The sequence below is a fragment of the Quercus lobata genome, chromosome 4 (genome assembly GCF_001633185.2).
Source record: "Quercus lobata isolate SW786 chromosome 4, ValleyOak3.0 Primary Assembly, whole genome shotgun sequence".
Taxonomy (NCBI): Eukaryota; Viridiplantae; Streptophyta; class Magnoliopsida; order Fagales; family Fagaceae; genus Quercus; species Quercus lobata.
Window position 1 is genome coordinate 80,763,967 of NC_044907.1, and position 25,626 is coordinate 80,789,592.

The 25,626-nt window shown below is 36.2% G+C and overlaps 2 protein-coding genes and 1 pseudogene across 2 annotated transcripts; all 3 read right to left on the bottom strand.

The window, feature by feature from the left end:
* Positions 1-1,563: 1,563 nt before the first annotated feature.
* On the bottom strand, positions 1,564-3,421 carry LOC115987426 (anthocyanidin 3-O-glucosyltransferase 7-like). The gene has a single exon (XM_031110967.1). The coding sequence runs from the start codon at positions 3,229-3,231 to the stop codon at positions 1,816-1,818; it is 1,416 nt and encodes a 471-aa protein (XP_030966827.1). The 5' UTR covers positions 3,232-3,421; the 3' UTR covers positions 1,564-1,815.
* A 6,889-nt stretch (positions 3,422-10,310) lies between these two features.
* Positions 10,311-24,465, bottom strand: LOC115983621 (annotated as a pseudogene).
* On the bottom strand, positions 22,763-24,264 carry LOC115983622 (anthocyanidin 3-O-glucosyltransferase 7-like). The gene has a single exon (XM_031106351.1). It carries the CDS (start codon positions 23,947-23,949, stop codon positions 22,849-22,851), a length of 1,101 nt encoding a protein of 366 aa, XP_030962211.1. The 5' UTR covers positions 23,950-24,264; the 3' UTR covers positions 22,763-22,848.
* Positions 24,466-25,626: the final 1,161 nt, after the last annotated feature.

The following is a 25,626-nucleotide window of genomic DNA, read 5'->3' on the forward strand; positions in this document are numbered from 1 at the left end:
CATAGAAGTTGTTTGCACTTCACAATTTCATCATGGTGTTTTTCTTTTCTTTTTTAATAAATTATTATAAGTGGGAGAGGATGAATTTGAGAATCCTTATTCACCTTACACTGAAAGAAAAAAAAGACCTATTACAACAAGTATTATTGCAACAACAAAAATAATTAGGATAATATATGTACTATCGCATCTGTGAGTTGTTGATTTTTTTTTTTTTTTTGGTAATAGTAAATTGTTGCAAGAATTACCTTGCTACATCTAACAAACAACAATACAAATGGAGGTTTGTGCTTCGCTACATATGAAAATTACATTATCCTTTCACATGATGTAAAATTTTATCGTATATTAAGAATAGGTTACATCAAATTTAAGGGATTTTTTTTCCCAAGTTAATTATAGTTTATATGACTCATTCTTCCTTGCGTTCAAGATCCACATTAAGTGTGTGTAATTTACTGATAAAAATAAGGATAAAATATATTCTTCATCCAATCGTCCCTAACCTACAAATATAGTTTTACTATTCCACAAATTTATTTCTAGTCTCGGTGTCTCACACACTTCAAAACCATTCCTGAAAAGATAATGACATATTTTTTTAGCACAATACAAATTCAGGTGTATCTTGGAAACAGATTTGCTTGCAACTCTTTAGCAAACTCATTCTAGTAGAAGACAAATAGTATCTTGAAATAACAATACACACACCTCGAAGCATACTATTCTTGCGTTCTTTCTATCATTTACCCTTATAATCCCCAAATATAATCTACTAATTTATTAATTAAAAATTTATTGTCTTTTCAAAATCTCTTTTTTTAGAGAGTTTCACAATCTAATGATCACTCTTTATCATTAGATCAAGACATCAATCAATTTTCAAATCTCTTATTCAACCATCAAAAACATTACCAAGCTATAATCTCTCTCTCTCTCTCTCTCTCTCTCTCTCTCTCTCTCTCTCTATATATATATATATATGTAAGTCTTTATAATTATTTTTCTTTCTATTTTTCTAAAGGGACAACTGACCACAATAACCTTCAACTTAGATGACAATCCTTTTTTGTTAGGGTAAATTATACATGCCACCCTTGTGATTTGTTTTATAATGCATCTACTTACCTTGTGAATCATATTTTGCTAATTTTAATGGAATTTGATGATGTGACAATTGCCAACATCACATACAAAGAATGAATTGAACGGAAAAAAAATAAATAAATAAATTCTACCCTCATAATTTCGACTTTCTTTCTCATTCAATCCTTATTTGTGTTTATATAGGTTTACAAGACATAAGTTTTAAAATTAACAAAATTTTCTTACAAGGAAAATTCCATTAAAATTAAGGAAAATGTCTTATAAAGCAAACTACAAGGAGGTAAATGTCTTACAAATCAAGTCAAAAGGAGCTAAATGTTACAAAATAAAACACAATGTAGCTCATCGTTTTAAGGGTATACCATATGGGTGGTACATGTAATTTCCCCTTAAAAAAAAGAAGTAAAACCATGACTTCAAAATCTATTGGGTATTGCATAGTGTATAACTTTTCAGTTAAAAATAAAAGCACAAGATTTTATTTGAGAAGAAAAAAAAAGGCACACTCAATTCAGTTATACATAGCTTTGCTGTTCGACAAATTTATTTTCCATGTTACACTTCAATCCACTTAAAAAAATAAAATAAAATAAAAAACAGAAATAATGAAAAACCATAGCAGCAGAGATATAAACTTTGGCTCTAAACAGGCAATCCAAATACGAAGAATAACAAATAGCACCTCTCAATTATTTTATGAATTATGTCTTATTTAGAGATTACCTCCACCAAAGTTTTGAAATCCTTGGAAGCAATCCCATCTGCCCCAGCAGCCTTCACTACTAGCTCTTTAAGCTCTTTAATATTCTCCCTCATCCTCCTTCCTTGTTCATGTCCCAGAACGAGTTCCAAGCTTTTAAGCATTCCATTCTTTGTAAACACTCCACCCTCAACTCTCACCCCTATCCCCCACACGGCCTCAACCATCCTTGCATTCATCATGTTATCACCCAAGATTGGCCTACAAATCATCGGCACCTCTCCAACAATACTCTCAAACACAGAGTTATATCCACAGTGAGTGACATACACACCTACTGCACTATGTGCCAAGACATGACTCTGCGGTGCCCATGGAACTATTTTTCCTTGCAAGCTTGTCCTTTGAACAAACCCATTCGGTAGAATTTGCTTGAAATTGTCCCTCAGAGACCAAAGAAAAGGAACATCACTCGCTTCCAGTGCCTCAGCTAAAGCTACAAACTCGTTAGGTGGCACGGCTGCCAGAGTTCCAAAGCTAATATATGCTACCGAAGTTGGTTTTTGCTTGTCCAACCAAGGAAGGCAACCTGTGGTATCTGAATGAGATGGTGGTAGAGGTGGAGGTGGAAGGGTTAAGGTGAGAAAACCCACGTAGAATACATCTTGAAACTTGGACTTGAGATCATTGGTGATGATGGTAGAGTTTATTTCTTGGAGCGAGTTCATCACAATAGCACTTGCTTGTGGAAGTACCTTACTCATTCTGTATAGTGTTTGTGAAAAAAGTGATGAATTTGAGTCACCTTGGAGTATTTCATCGTATAGGTCACAAATGCGCATTGTAGACAGCCCTGGAATAACATCCAAGGTTTTGTCAATTGGCTTTAGGCCTCCCACTACACCACCATTACCATTACCACAAGCATTAGCGTAGGTCTTATGGATGATATCAGTGTAAATGTGAGCTGAGAGAGAATAAGGTGTGGGAACCCAAAAAGGCACCCATTTTACGAGCATGTTCTGAGCCATCTCACAAGCAAACGCCAAGAAAGCATCAGTCAACAAGCAACTGATGTTCCTCCCAAACTCAGCCACAGCCATATCCATGGCTTTCCCAAAGCTCCCAGGTGCAGCCTTAATGAACAGCTCCAATTCCTCGATGGGGTTGTCTGGAGTGAAAACATGGCCATTAGGCACACCATCAGCTACATCATAGGCTTTGAGGTTGTCTGGCAGGTTAACTTGTGAGGTTGAAAAGAGCCTTTGGTTGGATTTGGAAGTGTTGAAGAATAAAAAACGTACGTGTGGGGTTGCCCGTGCTAATTTGCAAGTGAGGTTAAGGAGAGGCCAAGGATGGCAGCCAAATGGGAATGCTAAAACAGCAACATGTGCATGATCCGGTGAACTTTGGGTCATTGACATGTTTGGTTATAATTTGAATATACTTAGAGCAACTTATGATGGATAAAAAGGACGGTGTTGGCGTGTTGCATTGCTACCCAAAAAATACCACGTTAATTATATAGGCACTTAGTTGCGGGTACAGCACAACACATTCACACGTATATACCTATTAAAAAAAATAGAGACAGATTTTTTTTTTTTTTTTTGGTGAGACATATTTCAAGACTCACAGCATGTATGAAACATTTATTTTCTTTTCTTTTCGAGAGAGAATGTATGAAACATTTCAACTGGAAGAAGAAGGATCAAATTCGATTCATGTGTTTGTTCAACTACCTAGCCAAGATTGAATTTGAATGGTAGCTTTGAATTTGAATGGTAGCTTTGTCAGGGATGGAGCTATGTTATGACTAGGGGGGCCATGGTCCCCTCGCCCTAACTCAAGGACGCAGCTATGCTTTGGCATTGGGGGCAATTCCTCCTACTTTTTTTGAAATTTGATTTATGCATATATATATATATATATATATATTCACACAAGTTTAATATTTGACCCCAAAATATATACACTTAGCCTACCCCCTCCAAAATATTTACAAATTACCACATGAAACCCCAAAAAAAAAATTGACTAACCTCCCCTTTTGCCCAATTTCCCCAAGAATAATATGAAAAACCTTTAGACAAAACTTTAAAACCAGAAAAAAAAAATAAAAATAAAATAAAAAAAATCACAATCCTCTCTCTCTTGCTGTCTCTGTCTGTGATGTGTTGTGTGAGGAAGCTGGCTCTAGTTGCTTTGCCCATTTTTTTAATTTTTTGAAACCCAGTCTCCATCTCCTTGCTCTTGCTTCTCTCTCTACTTGTATGCAATGACAAGGTATAGAACTAGTAGTGGTACTGGTAGTGACTGATATTTCTCAATATTCAAGTATAAAGGTGTGGCCAAGGTGTAGCCTCTAATATTTAGATCAAAACATAAAAGAAAAAGTTTTTAATGAAAACAAACGTGTGGCTATTGTTAGAGGACTAGAGTATTGGGTAGTGTTGTAGTGGAGACTAATAAGAAGAGAAAAAAAAATGAAATTGGATGTTTATTTGACTTTTGTGGTCTTAGGATAATAGAAAATTTTTGTACTTCATGTTTTATAATGAATCGTTAAATATTGTTGTGACTTTATTGTTTCGATAAATTGTTAACATTAAATTTGTTATGTTTCGTGAGCATGTTTATTTGGGTTTTTGTTTGGGATTAATTTCGTGGGGGATTTTGTGGATTTGGATGTCCCTAGCATTATTTAATGAAAAGATATGAATAATTCATAAGTTAATAATGATGATTTAGTGTTACCTCTAGTGTTGATGTCCTAATTTTTAAACATCCTAAAATAAAATTGAAAACTCGGATTTGGGCTAAAATACAAGAGCTCTTGTATTTTAACACAAAACTGAGCTTGTTCAGACCCCTAATTAAAAATTACGGCTAGATTGCTTTTACTCTAACTTAGATTAAGTGTGGAATAAGAGTAAATAAGCACAATGAACCGATAACTCTACCCTAAGCCATATTCATCCATCATCAACAATAAAATAAAAGCTTAAAGAGTAGGAAGAGAGATGCAAACATAAAATAACATCGAGACATGTTATCAAAGAGAAAATTGAAGAACTTAGTGAAAAACCTCTCCACGATCCTCCAAGTCAAAATCAATCCACTAGAGAATAAAGTTGGAGTACACGAATAACAAAAAACCCTCCAAACCTAGTCTATCCCATGTACTTGAGCTCTTTAAGCTCCTGCTACCAACTAACTTCTCGGAGCCTTGTCTTCTCTACCTTTCTGGATCCCACAATTCAGCCCGATTTCATTTGCCAATGAATGGATTCTTCCAATGCTTCCCAGCAATAGCAAAATCTCACTTTACACTCAAAATGGGTGTGGTAAGTGTTTGGACTAGCAACCTCTCAATGATTTAGAGATTGAGAGGTAGGAGTTGAGGTAAACCACAATGAAATATGTAGATGATTGTGGGTATAAAAATCTCTAACACTCAAGTGTATTTTCTAGGGTTTTCTCTCTGAAAAGTACTCATTACAATTCATGGGTAAGCAAGGTATATATAGTGTGGGTAAAGAAAAGGTAAAGCAAAACACAAGTTTTTGTCAAACAGAAACTTTCGCAAGTCCTTCGCAAGTTGGCCTTCTCGTGAAAAAATTGCGAAAATGACAGCCTAGCACAACTCTTCGTCATCCAATCATGTGCTCCACACGTGGCCTTTTCACGGGTTGCTTCTTGTGAGCTAGTTGTGAAATCCATTGATTCAAATCTTGAAGCTTGATTCTTCACTGATCTCTCACACTCCTCCTTACAAATAAACCCATATACATACAGGAAAAATGATTGAAAAAAAATACTGAAAGTTCAAATATGTGTATAAACACCCTTGAACGTTTAGACCCCCAATTTACAAATTAACCAATTCAAGCTTTATGTCAAACAACTAGTGTGCAGAAAATGAACATAAGCTATAATATAGAATTGGATAAACTATCTAAGCCAAATTAAAATCACAACCATGAGCAGATAATAAAAGGCAAAGATAAAAGGGAAGGAAGATGCAAACACAAAGACAATACGCAATGTGTTATCGAAGAGGAAACTGAAGCCCTCGGCGTAAAACCTCTCCGCCGCCCTCCAAGCGGTAAACAATCCACTAGAAAATGTAGTTAGGATACATGGACAACAATAGACCCTCCAAGCCTAATCTACCCAGTGCACCTAAGCCCTCCAAGCTTCTTGCTCCAACGAAGTTGCGCCGAACCTTTTTCTTTTCTAACTTTCTGGATTCCGCTACTAGACCATAGCATCAACCAATGTAGATTGGTTCCTTCCTAACTGCTTCCCAGAAAACCAAACAGTCCTCTCACAGTGATGAATATGGTGAGAACAAGGTTTTGGTAAAATGCCTCTTATGGATTTGATAATGGAGAGGAAGAGAGTTGAAGAATTTGAAGAGACTCTAATGTATAGATTGTAGGTGAATCAATCTTGTTTTTTTAAGGGTTTCTCTCTCAAAATTCTCTCTGGAAACTCTCTTTCATTTGTGGGTATAAGGGGTATTTATACTGGAGTGAGAGAGGAATGTGATACGTCAAGTTTTACAAAACAGGGATGGCTCGCGACTTGACTGAGTTGCGAGATCTAGTCGCGAGATAACCGTATGGCCAGTTGTCCTGTTTTGTCCTGTAGTGCTCCAGCTAGCATGACTGTTCACCTTCTGGTACGCTTGGCACATGTGCTGCGTCTGGCAGCTTGAAACTGCGAGCCACCCGCGAGAACAAGCCGCGAGTCTCTGTTTTCTTGCACACTCTTGAGTAATCAACACTCTATCTCACTCACTACCCTTACAACAGACCCACCTAAATATAGGGTTACTAAATGCTAAAATACAAGCAAATTTGGCACGGAATAAAGCCAATAAAATGGTTGATTAAATTCAACCTTACAAATACAATCAAATTTAGCACGGAATTAAAGCCAACACAATATAGTTGGAAATTACAACTTTACAAAAATCTTGAAAAATCACCAACAATAAAATTGGTATTAGTTTATATATTGTAGTGTGATATTGGATTGCATTTGCAAATATGATACTATGATGTTAATGAATGTGATGAGATTCAATAAGCTTACATTAAGCATGCCCCCTAGATTCGAAGTCTGGCTCCATCCTTGGCCCTAATAACATTGTTGAGAAATTAGCTCAAACTCTAATTGTGACTTGGAATGTTAGTTAGGTTTCTTAGTTGAAAAAGGAAACATTAATTTGTGTTATTTCTTTGGTGTGAAAGGAAAGACTATTTCTTGGTGTGGAAGAAAAGTTTATTCTTTGTTAAAGAAGTAATATATTCCTTGTGCAAGAAGGAATAGGAAAATAAGTCTTATAAATAGACAATGCTACAAAAAAATTGATAACTTTGGTCCAAAGGTTCTCCCTATGGAGAGAGGGAAAATAGAGCGTGAAACAAAAAGAGAAAAAAAATGGATTTTTACTTGGGAGGTAATGCAAGGAGGGAGACAACATGCACACGTATCAAGGAGAATTTGTGAGGCTTTGTTTGATGTTGAATAGTGAAGAAAAAAGAAGAGAATAATGTAGAGAGGTGAGAGAAAATTGTTGTCACCTTCTAGAAGATAGCCAAGGAGAGCAACGTGAAAAGAGAAAGACGAAGAGAAGAAAGCTATAGAGGAGAGAACAAAGCGTTGCTGCCATCGAGAAGATAGCCAATGAGAGTTACTTGGAAAAGAGAAAGTAGAAGAAAAGAAAGCTAGAGAGGAGGGAGTAAAGTGTTGCCGCCTTCTAGACAAATAACTAGTGTGTGTGAGAGCAAATGTTTTTCTTTAGCCGTGAGACACAAAGAGAGTGTATGTGAACCAAAGAAAAACAAAAGATATTTTTCTTTAGCCGTGAGACATATACAAGAGATATTGTAATTGATTTAATAATAGTGAAATTGATTTAGAGTTTGTCCCGTAATTTTTCCCTTAAAGGAGAAAAGGTTTTCCATGTAAATATTTTTATTTTTCTATGTAATTGCTATTTGGATTGATAATATATTGGTGATAATTCTATTTAGGACCAACAAACACCCCACCATGTGTGTGTTGTTTGCCATCTCCTATCAGAAGCTAAACTCGGTGGTGAAGATGAGAGAAAGAAATTTCTCATTGAATGAATAAGAAAAGTACAGCTCTCCTTATGTATACAAGTAACAAAGCAATTGAATGATACAAAATAAAATAAAAATAATTAAAAACAAGCTTTTTAATTTTAACCCAAATCAAGTTCTCATGCTACACCTTTTGCATTCTTAATACCAAAATTAGCCTAAATTCTCTCTTAATGACCAAAATATTAAAGAAAATCCTCCCATCCCCACACATAGGCTACTTCTCTACTCTACACATAGGCTACTCCTATGCTTGAATTTTATTCTTTCACTATTTTGATATTCATTGAATCCATTGATGACCACGGTGGAGGAATTAATGTTAGTTGTTTGTAACATTATCAGTGATGTTTATTGTCTTTACAAAAGTTAAATAATGATATTAAGGAGATTGTAAAGTGGTTAGAATTTGTCAAACTAAGTTTCAATAGCATTCAAAAGGAAAAACCAAGTGTCAATTGGGCTTTAAAATGCCTCACAAATGTGGCAAGATACTATTACTAAACATGAGGACAAAGAATGTGGTCTTAAAAACATACCCAATCTCAACAATTAAATTTGAATTGTTGACCCAAATAGATTATCAAAATATTAAATTGGCCCCCAAAATAAATTATTCTTGAAGTTGCAATTTTTTTTAAAAAAAAATTGAAACTTTGCCCTCAAACCTTTGGCTCTGGCTCCATCCCTAAGATTTGTTTTTTTTTTTTTTTTTTTTTTTTTTTTTTGATAGGTGAATGTATGGGTAGCTTTGTGGCCCCATATAATCTCATATCTCATGGTTGCTGGAAGAGGAGAAAGTATGTCATGTATCCACTGCTACATGTTGCTTTCCTCTCACAGCAACGAGTCTTACTGACACCCAGCCACTTGCTGTGAGAGGAAGGCTACATGTAAACAATACATGGTAGAATTTCCCGGCAAGAGATGCCTTTTAACTAGGGAAAAAGAAGTATTTTTTATTTACTTATAACAAAAAAGATGAAATAAAAATAAATAAATAAAAATTAGGCCAAAGTATAAGGAAAACTGTAAGAGAGAGGCTACATGTAGTTGATACATAGTATATTTTCTCAAAATACAATATTGATGAGTTTTTTTATATTAAAAAAAATGAACATTAACCGGAACATTATGTGGCCTAGCTTTAATGACATGACAAACGAGGTTTGTTTGTTTTTTTTTTTTTTTTTTTTTTTTTTTTTTTTTTTTTTTAGGAAAAGATAAAACAAAAAATACAAGGCAAAAGAAACATTGATTGTTTTCTCAAAACTCTTCCACCACTATATGCATGGTATAAGTGTATAACTTTTTAATTAAAAAATAGGAGAAATTATACTTTGCCCACCTATTGTTTCTCTGAAAAACACTTTGCCTACCTATGATTTAAAACTTAGCACTTTACTCACCTGAGGTAAGCCCTGTTTGTCTCTCGTTTCCCACCTCGGTTAAAAGTAGAGGTAAACTTGTATGTTTGCTACCTGTCTCTCTCCCTTCAAAAAAAAAAAAAAAAATCAAAGGAAAAGAAAATCTAAAAGCTAGGTTTTATAAAAAATTAAAACCTAACTTTTAGATCTTCTTTTCAATGGGTCACAATGTGTAGAATTGAACACATCACAAAACCCTTTGAAACACATAATGATATGGTTAGGTAAAGTATTTGAGAGAAAAGAAACATAGACAATTTTACAATTTGTCATCCGAATCAAAGAAATTGTTATTAAAATTGCAACAGCTACATAAACGCAGTTCAAATTTAACATTTTTACACCAAACAAGTACTAACTCAAAAGTCTACGGCAAAAACAAAAACAAAACAAAACAAAACAAAACAAAACAAAAAAAAAAAAAAAAAAAAAAAAAAAAAAAAAAAAAAAAAAAAAAAAAAAAAAAAAAAAAAAAAAACAAAGCAAAACAAAAAATTGCTCCATCAAAGAGATTATATGATAAAAATTGGCACTTTACCAACCTGAGGCTGGTAATAAAAGACAAACAGAGTTTACCTCAGGTGAATAAAGTGTCAATTTTTAAACTACAGGTAGAGAAAGTGTTTTTAAGACAAACTACAAGTGAGCAAAATGTAATTTCCCGTAAAAAATAAAAGCACAAGAATATCTTGAGAAAGAAAAAAAAGGCACACTCCATTCAATTATACATAGCTTTGCTGCTCGACAAATTTATTTTCCATGTTACATACTTCAATTCACTTAAAAAAAAAAATTAAAAAAGCATTCCACAAAACAAATAATGGAAAACCACAGCAATAGAGATATAAACTTTGGCTCTAATTAAATAGACAATCCAAATAGCAAATACCAAGAATAACAAATAGCACCTCTCTTAATTATTTTATGATTTATGTCTTATTTAGAGATTACCTCCATCAAAGTTTTGAAATCCTTGGAATCAATCCCATTTGATCCAGCAGCCTTCACTACTACCTCTTTAAGCACTTTACTCTTCTCCCTCATCCTCCTTCCTTGTTCATGTTGCAGAACAAGTTCCAAGCTTTTGAGCATTCATTCTTTGTGAACATTCCACCCTCAACTCTCACCCCAATCCCCCACACGGCCTCAACCATCCTTCCATTCATCATGTTATCACCCAAGATTGGCCTACAAATCATCGGCACCTCTCCAACAATACTCTCAAACACAGAGTTATATCCACAGTGAGTGACATACACACCTACTGTACTATGTGCTAAGACATGACTTTGTGGTGCCCATGGAACTATTTTTCCTTGCAAGCTTGTCCTTTGAACAAACCCATTTGGTAGAATTTGCTTGAAATTGTCCTTAAGAGACCAAAGAAAAGCAACACCACTCGCTTCCATTGCCTCAACTAAAGCTACAAACTCGTTAGGTGGCATGGCCGCCACAGTTCCAAAGCTAATATATGCAACCGAAGTTGGTTTTTGCTTGTCCAACCAAGGAAGGCCGTAAAAACTAGAGAATCTAAATAGAATTGAGAGAATTTCATTGATGGAGAAGAAAATTACAAGAAATGGAATGAATGAAATAATACATAACTGTACTCTGTTTTATATACACAGAAAAATATAACCGCCCTACAATTGGCGCCAAATTCTGTTATTTGGACCTTCCAGAATCTGTACATGTGGCAATCCAAGAGCAAAACTGAATTTGCGGAACTAACTTCTTCAATGTTATTTGATGAAGAGCTTGTGATCTGGCATGGCTTCAAGCATTTCTAACACTTATGTGCTCATCAAGCCATTTGATGCAATCCTTGTGCTCTGAGCAGTGCACTCCTTATCAGCAGCTGTTGCCTTCATGGCTTGACTAGTGCATCTCACATCAGTAGCTGCTGCACTACTAGCCACCTTTGTGCACCTCTGCTGTGAGATATTACTTGCACTTTTAATACTCCCCCTCAAGAGCACAGCTCTTGCCTTTTGCTCTTCCAAACCTAAATGAGGATAAGCCACTGTAGAAGCAAAAATATTGATCACACCTAGCCTTCTGATCAGTCTTAAAAAAATTTCCACTCCTAATGCTTTGGTGAACACATCTGCCAACTAATCCTTGGTTGATACATAGAAGGTTTTAAGTGCACCATCAAGAATCTTGTTTCTCACAACATGGCAATCTGCTTCTATATGTTTTGACCTCTCACGGAATATTGGGTTTGCAGCTATATGAAGTGCTGCCTAGTTATCACAGTACATCAATGCAGGCTTATCATGTTTGACATGTAAATCCTGTAATAAATGTAGAATCTAAGTTAATTCATAGGTAGTAGTGGCCATAGCCCTATACTCTACCTCTGCACTAGACCTAGACACTATGCTTTGCTTTTTAGACCTCCAAGACACTAATGCATCACCAAGAAACACATAATAACCTGTTAAAGACTTCCTTGCATCTGGGCATCCTGCCCAATCTACATCACAGTATGCTTTTAAGTGCAGGTCAGAGTTGCTAGGGAAGAAAACACCTTGACCAGGTGTTCCTTTAATGTACTGTAGAATCCTAGTGGCTGCTTTGGTAAGCAAGTCTCCACTGTCTATAGACAACTTGAGTTGTTGTTCCATTGGAGTTTGGACTGGTTTACACCTTGACATACCAGTTCCCTCAAGAACTTCCAAAGCATACTTCCTTTCAGATAGGCTAATTCCACTCTTGTCTCTTGCAATTTCTAAACCCAAGAAATACTTGAGTGATCCCAAATCCTTAATACCAAACTTCTGATCTAAAACAGACTTGAGAGAGGCAACACAAGCATGATCATTGCCAGTGATTACCATATCATCAACATAAACCAGTAAAGCAGTGAACAAAGACCCTTTGCTATGCACAAATAAGAAGTGATCAGCTTGAGATTGAACAAAACCAAGCTTCTTTATAGTTGCTGACAGCTTAGTGTACTACTGCCTTAAAGCCTATCTCAAGTCATAAAGTGACTTAACCAATTTACACACCCTAGGAGCAGTAGAAGAGGCTAAAACACACTCCCCCTTACTGTAAAAACCAGGTGGCAATGACATATAGACCTCTTCATCTAAATCTCCATGCAAAAAAGCATTGTTGATGTCCAATTGGTGCAAAGGCCACTGCCTGGCAGTAGCAAAAGCAAGCAAGACCCTCACTGAAACTGTTTTAGCAATAGGAGAAAAGGTTTCAAGGAAATTAAGTCCTTCCCTTTGGGTATAACCCTTGGCAACCAGCCTGGCTTTAAACGTCTGAACACTACCATCAGGATTAAGCTTCACTTTGTAGACCCATTTGCAGCCAATGGGAGACTTACCAGGAGGTAAACTAGTCACATCTCATGTATGATTCATCTCAAGGGCTTGGATTTCTTTGTCCATGGCAACCCTCCAAAGTGGGTCCTGAACTGCTTAGGAAAAGCTATGAGGTTCTTTGGGACTAGAACTTACTGCCAGCAAATAAGAGTGATAGCAAGGTTCCAAATGGGAATAGGTAAGGCACTAAGCAAGATCATAAGGAGCACCAGCTGCAACAGCAGTACAAGCATAGTCCTAGAAGTAGGCAGGAGGTTTGATGTCTCTAGTTGACTTCCTAACTAGAGGAACTGAAACAATTGGTGTAGCATTAGAATTAGGCACCTAAATAGGACTAGAAGAAGTAGCATTAGAAGGTAAAGCACTAGGAATAGGTTGAACAATAGTAGAAGGAGAAGGAACAACATCAAAATCTAAGGCAACAGGATCAGGTATGCTAATGGGAGCAACAAACCCATCAACATCAGCAGGACAGGAAGCCTCAACAGCAGTAGGAACAAAAAGATTTGTAATATTAGTTGAAACAAAAGCAAAATGAAAGGAATATTCATGAAAAACCACATCTCTAGAAAGGAACACCCTATTAGCAGCTAAATCAAGGACTTTATATCCTTTAACCCCAAAAGGATATCCCAAGAAAACACATCTAACAACCCTAGGTGCAAACTTAGATCTGTGAGAAGAAAGTTTAAAAGCAAAGCATAAGCAACCAAACACCTTTAAATGTGCATAACTAGGTGGATGACCATATAACACTTCAAAAGGAATTTTATTTGATAAAGCAAATGAGGGGATTTTTTTGATCAAATAAACAGTAGCAAGAATAGCATGGCCCCACAAATGCAAAGGTAAATGAGATTGAAACATGAGAGCTCTTGCCACATTCAAGATGTGTTGATGTTTCCTCTCAACAATAGCATTTTGTTGTGGGGTTTCAACACAACTTAAATGATGCAAGGTGCCCTTCTTGGCAAAGAAATCTTTCATGAAGAATTCAATACCATAATCTGATCTTAAAGTTTTAATTTTCTTAGAGAATTGGGTTTCCACCATAGTGTAAAATTGTTCTAAAACAGATTGTGTTTGGGATTTATGCTTTAACAAATACACCCAAGTGCACCTAGAGTAATCATCAACAATGGTTTAAAAATACTTGCAATGATCAATAGTAGGAATTGAGAAAGGTCCCCACAAGTCACAATGGATCAATTCAAAGCAAGAATTAGAGAAATGAGAACTTTTATGGAAAGGTAAATGTTTTTGTTTAGCAAGTGGACAAATGTCACAATTGAAATTCTCAATAGAAGTGAAACAAGGTACATCATTTGGTTTTATTGAAGCCAATTTGGCATTGGACAGATGACCCAATCTGGAGTGCTAGATATGAAGCTGTGAACTATGTACAGAAGCTAAAATAGAAGCTACAATAGAAGGTGTAGAGATGCTGCCCTTGTCCAACAAATAAAGTCCATTGCATTCTCTAACCAGACCAAGTGTGCTCCAATAAGCAAGGTCCTGGATAAAGCATAATTTTCCAAAGAAAACAAGGCAACAAACAGTGGACTTGGCTAGCTAACTGACAAAAATAAGATTGAAGCTAAAGGATGGAACACATAGAACATTATGAAGGGTAAGATGTTCTGAGATTTTCACAATGCCAACATGAATGACTGAAGCTACTTCTCCATTGGGTAGATTAACAAATGTATTTAAAGTAGCAGTGATAGTAGTAAAACATGTAATGGAATGCACCATATGATTAGTAGCCCCTGTGTCTATGACCCAATCAGTGGCATGAAAGACCTCTCTATCAACTACTTTGACAGAAAAAATGGAATGCCTTAAAGAAGGAGTGAAAGGGAACAATGAATTTGTACCTGACATAGTGTCAACAAAAGAGCAATTGGCACTGTCTGAAGGTGAAATGGATGAGGAAGGCATACCAGTTACAGCAGGTACACCAGGAGCTCTAGGAAGCATGTTAGAGACAACACCACTTGTACTCACAGTTGCAACATGGTGATTAGTACCTTGATCAGTATTAGTATTGAAAAGAGCAAGCAATTGCTCACACTGTGCCTCAGAAATAGGACATTGAGCAAATGCATTGGAAGGAACTTCAACACCTTGGCCTTGAGGATATGAAACTTGATTAGCATTGGAATTTGGCTTGCCTTTGTGCTTGTAACCTGGTGGATATCCATGCAACTTGTAACACTTGTCCATAGTGTGTCCAAGCATGTTGCAATGGGTGTACAAATGCCTCTCCTTCTTAGGGCCACCTTTACCTCCATAATTCCCTCTGGTGTTGGCATACATTGCCACTGAATCAGGTTTAGGTGTGAAGGCAGAACCATGACCAATGCGTTTATGAGATTCTTCTTGGAGAACCAAAGCATACACCTTGCTCATTGATGGAAATGGCTCAAGCATGAGAATATGACTCCTCACAGGCTCAAAAATTCTCATTAAGCCCCATTAAAAACCTCATTACATAGGACTTTTCATGAGCAATGCTTAGAATCTTCATTGCCCCACAAGTACAAGCTAGCAATGGCTCATAATGAAGCAGTTGATCCCAAAGCTTCTTGAACTTAGAGTAATACCCAGTCACTAACAACTGACTCTGAGTTATCTGTGAGATTTCCTGTTGAAGATTGTAAATTTTTGGTCCATTTCCCTTTGAAAACATACACTACAACTCAAGCCACATCTCCCTTGCAGTCTCACAATACATGATGCTGCTTGACACATCAACATGCATAGAGTTGATCAACCAAGAAAGCACCATTGTGTTATAGCTTTCCCAATCTTCGTACAGAGGAGAATCATCTTCAGGCTTTGCAATCTTGCCATTCATGAATCCTATCTTTTTCTTAGCAGTTAATGCTAGAACCATAGCTCTAGACCAAGATTGATAGTTTCTCATTCCCAAAAGTGGTTGAGTGACTAAGATATTCCCTGGATTCTCACTGGCACTAAGGAAAAATTGATTGGGAGAATTGGTCTCTGAGTTGGACTGAGGGATTTGCTGTGTGGATTGATTGTGCACAGGAACAAAGTCACTTCCTTCTCCAGAAGCCATTGATGCTATCCACGAGCTTGTATGAAACTTCTAATCAAATTGGAAAAGAAAAACAAAAGATTCTTCAAGATACAGTATCAACACAGATGAATCAAGTCTCTGTGAATCAGAATTCAAGAATTTTCTCAAAGGAATTTCTGTTTGGTAAGCAAGAATCTTTTGGAATCAAAAACGAGACTAGGAAATCAGTATTAACTGTGCTAGTTGCTCTGATACCATGTAAAAACTAGAGAATCTAAATAGAATTGAGAGAATTTCATTGATGGAGAAGAAAATTACAAGAAATGGAATGAATGAAATAATACATAACTGTACTCTGTTTTATATACACAAAAAAATATAACCGTCCTACAATTGGCGCCAAATTCTGTTATTTGGACCTTCCAGAATCTGTACACATGGCAATCCAAGAGCAAAAGACTCCTGAATTTGCGGAACTAACTTCCTCAATGTTATTAGATGAAGAGCTCGAGATCTGGCACGGCTTCAAGCATTTCTTACACTTCTATGCTCATCGAGCCATTTGATGCAATCCTTGTGCTCTGAGCAGTGCACTCCTTATCAGCAGCTACAGCCTTCGTGGCTTGACTGATGCATCTCACATCAGTAACTTGCTGCACTACTAGCCACCTTTGTGCACCTCTGCTGTGAGATATTACTTGCACTTTTAATAAAGGCAACCTGTGGTATCTGAATGTGATGGTGGTAGAGGTGGAGGTGGAAGTGTTAAGGTGAGAAAACCCACGTAGAACACATCTTGAAACTTGGACTTGAGATCATTGGCGATGATGGTAGAGTTTATTTCTTGAAACGAGTTCATAACAATAGCACTTGCTTGTGGAAGTACCTTACTCATTCTGTATGGTGTTTGTGAAAAAAGTGATGAATTTGAGTCACCTTGGAGTACTTCATCGGATAGGTCACAAAAGCGCATTGTAGACAGCCCTGGAATAACATCCAAGGTTTTGTCAATGGGCTTTAGGCCTCCCACTACACCACCATTACCATTACCACAAGCATTAGCGTAGGTCTTATGGATGATATCAGTGTAAATGTGAGCTGAGAGACAATTAGGTGCGGGAACTCAAAAAGACACCCATTTTACGTTCATGTTCTGAGCCATCTCACAAGCAAACACCGAGAAGCATCAGTCAACAAGCAACTGATGTTCCTCCCAAACTCAACCACAGTCATGTCCATGGCTTTCCCAAAGCTCTCAGGTGCAGCCTTAATGAACAGCACCAATTCCTCGATGGGGTTGCCTGGAGTGAAAACATGGCCATTAGGCACACCATCAGCAACATCATAGGCTTTGAGGTTGTCTGGCAGGTTAACTTGTGAGGTTGAAAAGAGCCTTTGGTTGGATTTAAGTGTTGAAGAGTGAAAAAGGTACGTGTGGGGTTGCCCGTGCTAATTTGCAAGTGAGGTTAAGGAGAGGCCAAGGATGGCAGCCAAATGGGAATGCTAAAACAGCAACATGTGCATGATCCGGTGAACTTTGGGTCATTGACATGTTTGGGTCATTTCAACTGGAAGAAGAAGGATCAAATTCGATTCATGTGTTTGTTCAACTACCTAAGCCAAGATTGAATTTGAATGGTAGCTTTGTCAGGAATGGAGCTATGTTGCCACACCTAATACGTGTACTTCAACTACCTAAGCTAAGATTGAATTTAAATGGTAGCTTTGTCAGGGATGGAGCTATGTTATGACTAGGGGGGCCATGGTCCCCTCGCCCTAAATCAAGGACGCAGCTATGCTTTGGCATTGGGGGCAATTCCCCCAACTTTTTTTGAAATTTGACTTATGCATATATATATATAGACACAAGTTTAATATTTGACCCCAAAATATATACACTTAGCCTACCCGTCCAAAATATTTACAAATTACCCCATGAAACACCAAAAAAATTGACTGAACTCCCCTTTTGCCCAATTTCCCCAAGAATAATATGAAAAACCTTTAGAAAAAACTTTAAAACCAGAAAAACAAACTACAATCCTCTCTCTCTCTTGCTGTCTCTCTCTATGTTGTGTTGTGTGAGGAAGCTGATTCTAGTTGCTTTGCCCATTTTTTTAAATTTTTTGTAACCCAGTCTCCATCTCCCAGCTCTTGCTTCTCTCTCTACTTGTATGCAGTGACGAGGTATAGAACTAGTAGTGGTACTGGTAGTGACTGATATTTCTCAATATTCAAGTATAAAGGTGTGGCCTCTAATATTTAGATCAAAACATGAAAGAAAAAGTTTTTAATGAAAACAAACGTGTGGCTATTGTTATAGGACTAGAGTACTGGGTAGTGTTGTAGTGGAGACTAATAAGAAGAGAAAAAAAAATTGAAATTGGATGTTTATTTGACTTTTGTGGTCTTAGGACAATAGAAAAGTTGTGTATTTCATGTTTTATAATGAATTGTTAAATATTTTTGTGGCTTTATCGTTTCAATAAATTGTTAACATTAAATTTTTATGTTTCGTGGGCATCTTTATTTGGGTTTTTGTTTGGGATTAATTTCATGGGGATGTTGTGGATTTGGGTGTCCCTAGCATTATTCAACGAAAAGATATGAGTAATTCATAAGTTAATAATGATGATTTAGTGTTGCTAACCTCTAGTGTTGATGTCCTAATTTTTAAAAATCCTAAAATAAAATTGAAAGCTCGGATTTTTGCTAAAATACAAGAGCTTGTTCAGACCCCCAATTAAAAATTATGGCTAAATTGCAAACACAAAATAACACCGAGATGTGTTATTGAAGATGAAACTGAAAAACTCGACGAAAAACCTCTCCTCGACCCTCCAAGTCAAAATCAATATACTAGAGAATAAAATTGGAGTACACGAATAACAAAAAACCCTCCAAGCCTAGTCTACCCCATGTACTTGAGCTCTTCAAGCTATTGCTACTAGCTAACTTCTCGAAGCCTTGTCTTCTCTAACTTTCCATATCCCGCAATTCAGTCCTATTGCATCCACCAATGAATGGCTCCTTCCAATGCTTCCTAGTAGCAGCAAAATCTCACTTCATACTCAGAATAGATGTGGTAAGTGTTTAGGCTAGCAGCCTCTCAAGGATTTAGAGATGAAGAGGTAGGAATTGAGGAAAACTACAAGGAAATGTGTAGATGATTGTGGGTATAACAATCTCCAACTCTCAAGTGTATTTTCTAGGGTTTTCTCTCTGAAAAGCACTCATTACAATTCATGGGTAATGAGAGTATATATAATGTGGGTAAAGAAAAGGTAAAGCAAAACACAACTTTTTGCCAAATAGAGACTTTCGCAAGTCCTTCGCGGGTTGGCCCTTCTTGCAAAACAGTCGCAAAAATGACAGCTTGGCACAACTCTTCATCTTCCACTCATGTGCTCCACACATGGCATTTTCACTGATTGCTTCTCGCGAGTTACTCGCGAACCAATCGTGAAATCCACTGATTCAACTCTTGAAACTTGATTCTTCACCAATCTCTCACACTCATCTCTTACAAATAAACCCATATACATAAAGGGAAAATGATTGAAGAAAAATACAATTAAATTTGGCATGGAATTAAAACCAACACAATATAGTTGGAAATCACAACTTTACAAAGATCTTGAAAAATCACCAACAATAAAATTGGTATTAGTTTACATATTGTAGTGTGATCTTGGATTGCATTTGCAAATATGATACTATGATGTTAATGAGCATGATGAAATTCGATAAGCTTACATTAAGCTTGGCCCCTAGGTTCGAAGTCTGGCTCCATCCTTGGCCCTAATAACATTGTTGAGAAATTGGCTCAAATTATAATTGTGACTTGGAATGTTAGTTAGGTTTCTTAGTTGAAGAAGGAAACATTAATTTGGGTTATTTCTTTAGTGTATAAGGAAAGACTATTTCTTGGTGTGGAAGAAAAGTGTATACTTTGTTTAAGAAGTAAGGTATTCCTTGTGCAAGAAGGAATAGGAAAATAAGTCTTATAAATAGACAATGATACAAAAAATTTGATAACTTTGGTCCAAAGGTTCTCCCTATGGAGAGAGGGAAAATAGAGCGTGAAACAAAAAGAGAAAAACATGAATTTTTGCTTGGGAGGTAATGCAAGGAGGGAGATAACAAGCACATTATCAAGGAGAATTTGTGAGGCTTTGTTTGATGTTGAATAGCGAAGAAAAAAGATGAGAATAATGCTAGAGAGGAGAGAGAAAATGGTTGTCGCCTTCTAGAAGATAGCCAAGGAGAGCAACGTGAAAAGATAAAGACGAAGAGAAGAAAGCTATAGAGGAGATAACAAAGTGCTGCCACCTTTGAGAAGATAGCCAACGAGAGTTACTTGGAAAAGAGAAAAAAGAATAAAAGAAAGCCAGAGAGGAAGGAGTAAAGTGTTGCCACCTTCTAGACAAATAACTAGTGCATGTGAGAGCAAATGTTTTTCTTTAACCGTGAGACATAAAGAGAGTGTATTTGAACCATAGAAGAACAAGAGATATTTTTCTTTAGTCATGAGACATATACAAGAGATATTATAATTAATTTGATAATTGTGAAATTGATTTGGAGTTTGTCCCATAATTTTTCCCTTCAAGGAGAAAGGGTTTTCCATATAAATATTTGTATTTTTGTGTGTAATTTCTATTTGGGTTGATAATATATTGGTGATAATTCTATTTAGGACCAACAAACACCCCACCATGTATGTGTTGTTTGCCATCTCCTGTCAAAAGCTAAATTCAGAGATGAAGATGAGAGAAAGAAATTTCGCATTGAATGAATAGGAAAAGTACAGCTCTCCTTATATATACAAGTAACAAAGCAATTGAATGATACAAAATGAAATAAAAAGAATTTAAAACAAGCTTTTTAATTTTAACCCAAATCAGGTTCTCATGCTGGACCTTTTGGATTCTTAATACCAAAATTAGCCTAAATTCCCTCTCTTATTGATCAAAATATTAGACAAAAATCCTCCCATCCCCACACATAGGCTACTCCTCTGCTCTGCACAAAGGCTACTCCTATGCTTGATTTTTATTCTTTCACTATTTTGATATTCATTGAATCCATTGATGACCACAATGGAGGAATTAATGTTAGTTGTTTGTAACATTATCAGTGATGTTTATTATATTTACAAAAGTCAAATAATGGTATTAAAGAGATTGTAAAGTGGTTAGAATTTGTCAAACTAAGTGTCAATAGCATTCAAAAGAAAAAACCAAGTGTCAATTGGGCTTTAAAATGCCTGGCCAATGTGGCGAGAGACTATTACAAAATATGAGGCCAAAGAACGTGGTCTTAAAAACATACCCAATCTCAACAATTAAATTTGAATTGTTGACCCAAATAGATGATAAAATATTAAATTGACCCCAAAATAAATTATTCTTGAAGTTGCAATTTGTTTTTTTTTTTTTTTTTTAAATTCGAAACTTTGCCCCCAAACCTTTGGCTCTGGCTCTATCCCTAAGCTTTGTGTTTTTTTTTTTTTTTTTTTTTGATAGGTGAATATATGGTAGCTTTGTGGCCCCATATAATCTCATATCTCGTGGTTGCTGTAAGATGAGAAAGTATGTCATGTATCCACTGCAAAATGTAGCCTTCCTCTCACAGTAGCAAGTGAGTCTTACTAACATCCAGCCACCTGCTATGAGAGGAAGGCTACATGTAAACAATACATGGTAGAATTTCCCGGCAAGAGATGCCTTTTAACTAGGGAAAAAGAAGTATTGTCTATTTACTTTTAAGAAAAACGATTTTAAAAAAAAAAAATTAGGCCAAAGTATAAGGAAAACCGTAAGAGAGAGGCTACATGTAGTTGATACATAATATATTTTCTCAAAATACAAAGTTGATGAATTTTTTTATATAAAAAAAAAAAAAAAAAAAAAAAATTGAACATTAACTGGAACATTATGTGGCCTAGCTTTAATGACATGACATATGAGTTTTTAGTTTTTTTTTTTTTTTTAAGAAAAAATAAAACAAAAAATATAGGGCAAAAGAAAAATTGATTGTTTTCTCAACAATCTTCCACCTCTAGATGCATGGTATAAGTGTATAAATTTTTAATTAAAAAATAGAAGCAATTATACTTTGCCCACCTGTAGTTTCTCTGAAAAACACTTTGCCTACCTATGATTTAAAACTTGGTACTTTACTCATCTGATGTAAGCTTTGTTTGTCTGTCGTTACTCACCTCAGTTAAAAGTAAGAGTAAACTTGTATGTTTGCTACCTGTCTCTCTCCCCTCAAAACATAAAAAAATAAAATAAAATAAAAAATAAATAAATCAAAGGAAAAGAAGATCTAAAAATTAGGTTTTGTAAAAAATTAAAACCTAACTTTTAGATCTTCTTTTCAAAGGGTCACAAAGTGTAGAATTGAACACATCGCAAAACCCTTCGAAATGCATAATGATATGGTTAGGTAAAGTAATTGAGAGAAAAGAAACATAGACAATTTTACAATTTGCCATCCGAAACAAAGAAATTGTTATTAAAATTGCAACAGCTACATAAACACAGTTCAAATTTAACATTTTTACACCAAACAAGCACTAACTCAAAATTCTACGGCAAAAAAAAAAAAAAAAACAAAACAAAACAAAACAAAAAAACAAAAAAACAAAACAAAAAATTGCTCCATCAAAGAGTTGATATGATAAAAATTGGCACTTTATCCACCTGATCTGAGGTGGTAACAGAAGACAAACGGAGTTTAATCAAGTGAGTAAAGTGTCAATTTTTAAACTGCAAGTAGGCAAACTGTTTTTAAAGTAAACCACATGTGGGCAAAATGTAATTTCCTGTAAATAATAAAAGCACAAGAATTTTTTGAGAAAAAAAAAAGGCACACTCCATTCAGTTATACATAGCTTTGCTATTTATTTTCCATGTTACACTTCAATTCACTTTTTAAAAAAAATTAAAAAAGCATTCCACAAAACAGATAATGAAAAACCACAGCAATAGAGATATAAACTTTGGCTCTAATTAAACAGACAATCCAAATAACAAGAATAACAAATAGCACCTCTCTTAATTATTTTATGATTTATGTCTTATTTAGAGATTAGCTCCACAAAAGTTTTGAAATCCTTGGAAGCAATCCCATTTGATCCAGCAGCCTTCACTACTACCTCTTTAAGCTCTTTAATCTTCTCCCCCATTCTCCTTCCTTGTTCATGTCGCAGAACGAGTTCCAAGCTTTTGAGCATTCCATTCTTTGTAAACACTACACCCTCAACTCTCACCCCTATCCCCCACACGGCCTCAACCATCCTTCCATTCATCATGTTATCACCCAAGATTGGCCTACAAATCATCGGTACCTCTCCAACAATACTCTCAAACACAGAGTTATATCCACAGTGAGTGACATACACACCTACTGCACTATGTGCCAAGACATGACTCTGTGGTGCCCACGGAACTATTTTTCCTTGCAAGCTTGTCCTTTGAACAAACCCATTCGGTAGAATTTGCTTGAAATTGTCCCTAAGAGACCAAAGAAAAGGAACACCACTCGCTTCCAGTGCCTCAGCTAAAGCTACAAACTCGTTAGGTGGCACGGCCGCCACAGTTCCAAAGCTAATATATGCTACCGTAGTTGGTTTTTGCTTGTCCAACCAAGGAAGGCAACCTGTGGTATCTGAATGTGATGGTGGTAGAGGTGGAGGTGGAAGTGTTAAGGTGAGAAAACCCACGGAGAACACATCTTGAAACTTGGACTTGAGATCGTTGGTGATGAAGGTAGAGTTCATTTCTTGAAACGAGTTCATAACAATAGCACTTGCTTGTGGAAGTACCTTACTCATTCTGTATAGTGTTTGAGAAAAAAGTGATGAATTTGAGTCACCTTGGAGTACTTCATCGGATAGGTCACAAAAGCGCATTGTAGACAGCCCTGGAGTAACATCCAAGGTTTTGTCAATGGGCTTTAGGCCTCCCACTACACCACCATTACCATTACCACAAGCATTAGCGTAGGTCTTATGGATGATATCAGTGTAAATGTGAGCTGAGAGACAATAAGGTGCGGGAACCCAAAAAGGCACCCATTTTACGTGCATGTTCTGAGCCATCTCACAAGCAAACACCGAGAAAGCATCAGTCAACAAGCAACTGATGTTCCTCCCAAACTCAGCCACAGCCATATCCATGGCTTTCCTAAAGCTCTCAGGTGCAGCCTAAATGAACAGCTCCAATTCCTCGATGGGGTTGCCTGGAGTGAAAACATGGCCATTAGGCACACCATCAGCAACATCATAGGCTTTGAGGTTGTCTGGCAGGTTAACTTGTGATGTTGAAAAGAGCCTTTGGTTGGATTTGGAAGTGTTGAAGAATGAAAAACGTACGTGTGGGGTTGCCCATGCTAATTTGCAAGTGAGGTTAAGGAGAGGCCAAGGATGGCAGCCAAATGGGAATGCTAAAACAGCAACATGTGCATGATCCGGTGAACTTTGGGTCATTGACATGTTTGGTTATAATTTGAATATACTTAGAGCAACTTATGATGGATAAAAAGGATGGCGTTGGCGTGTTGCATTGCTACCCAAAAAATACCACGTTAATTATATAGGCACATAGATGCGGGTACAGCACAACACATTCACACGTATATACCTATAAAAAAATAAAAAAATAAAAATAGAGAGACAGATATTTCAAGACTCACAGCATGTATGAAACATTCTTTTCTTTTCTTTTTTTATCTGAGAGAGAATGTATGAAACATTTCAACCGGAAGAAGGAGGATCAAATTCGATTGATGTGTTTGTTCAACTACCGAATTAAGCTAAGATTGAATTTGAATGGTAGCTTTGTCAGGGATGGAGCTATGTTGCCACACCTAACACGTGTACTTCAACTACCTGCTAAGATTGAATTTGAATGGTAGCTTTGTAATTTGATTTATTCATATATATATATATATATATATATATTTATATATACACACAAGTTTAATATTTGACCCCAAAATGTATACAATTAGCCTACCCCCTCCAAAATATTTACAAATTACCCCATGAAACACCAAAAAAAAAAAAAATTTGACTGACCTTCCCTTTTGCCCAATTGCCCCAAGAATAATATGAAAAACCTTTAGACAAAACTTTAAAACCAGAAAAACAAACCGCAACCCTCTCTCTCTTGCTGTCTCTCTCTATGTTGTGTTGTGTGAGGAAGCTGACTCTAGTTGCTTTGCCCCTTTTTTTAATTTTTTGAAACCCAGTCTCCATCTCCCAGCTCTTGCTTCTCTCTCTACTTGTAGTGGTGACAAGGTATAGAACTAGTAGTGGTACTGGTAGTAACTGATATTTCTTAATATTCAAGTATAAAGGTGTGGCCTCTAATATTTAGATCAAAACATGAAAGAAAAAGTTTTTAAAGAAAACAATCGTGTGGCTATTGTTAGAAGACTAGAGTACTGGGTAGTGTTGTAGTGGAGACTACGTCCACGTCCAGCGTCCAACGTTTTTTTTTGGGTCCCATGCACTGTTTATGAGACTCGCAAGTACTTTTTTTTACAAGAACAATTTTAAAACTAGGTCTCATGGTACTATTCATACATTTAAAAATTATTTTACTACAGTGTTTTCAGTTTTCAATTTTCAATTTTCAGCAATAAGTGGTATCCAAACAGACCTTAAGTATGCGTTTGGATAGCTTTGCGTCCAAACCTAAGTCCCGTGCACTGTTCGTGGGACTCACAAACCTCTTTTTTCAGAAAAAATTTCATTCAAAATGGGCCCCACAATACTATTCACATATTTAAAAATTATTTTGCTACGGTGTTTTCAGTTTTCAGTAATAAGCAGTATCCAAACAAACCCTAA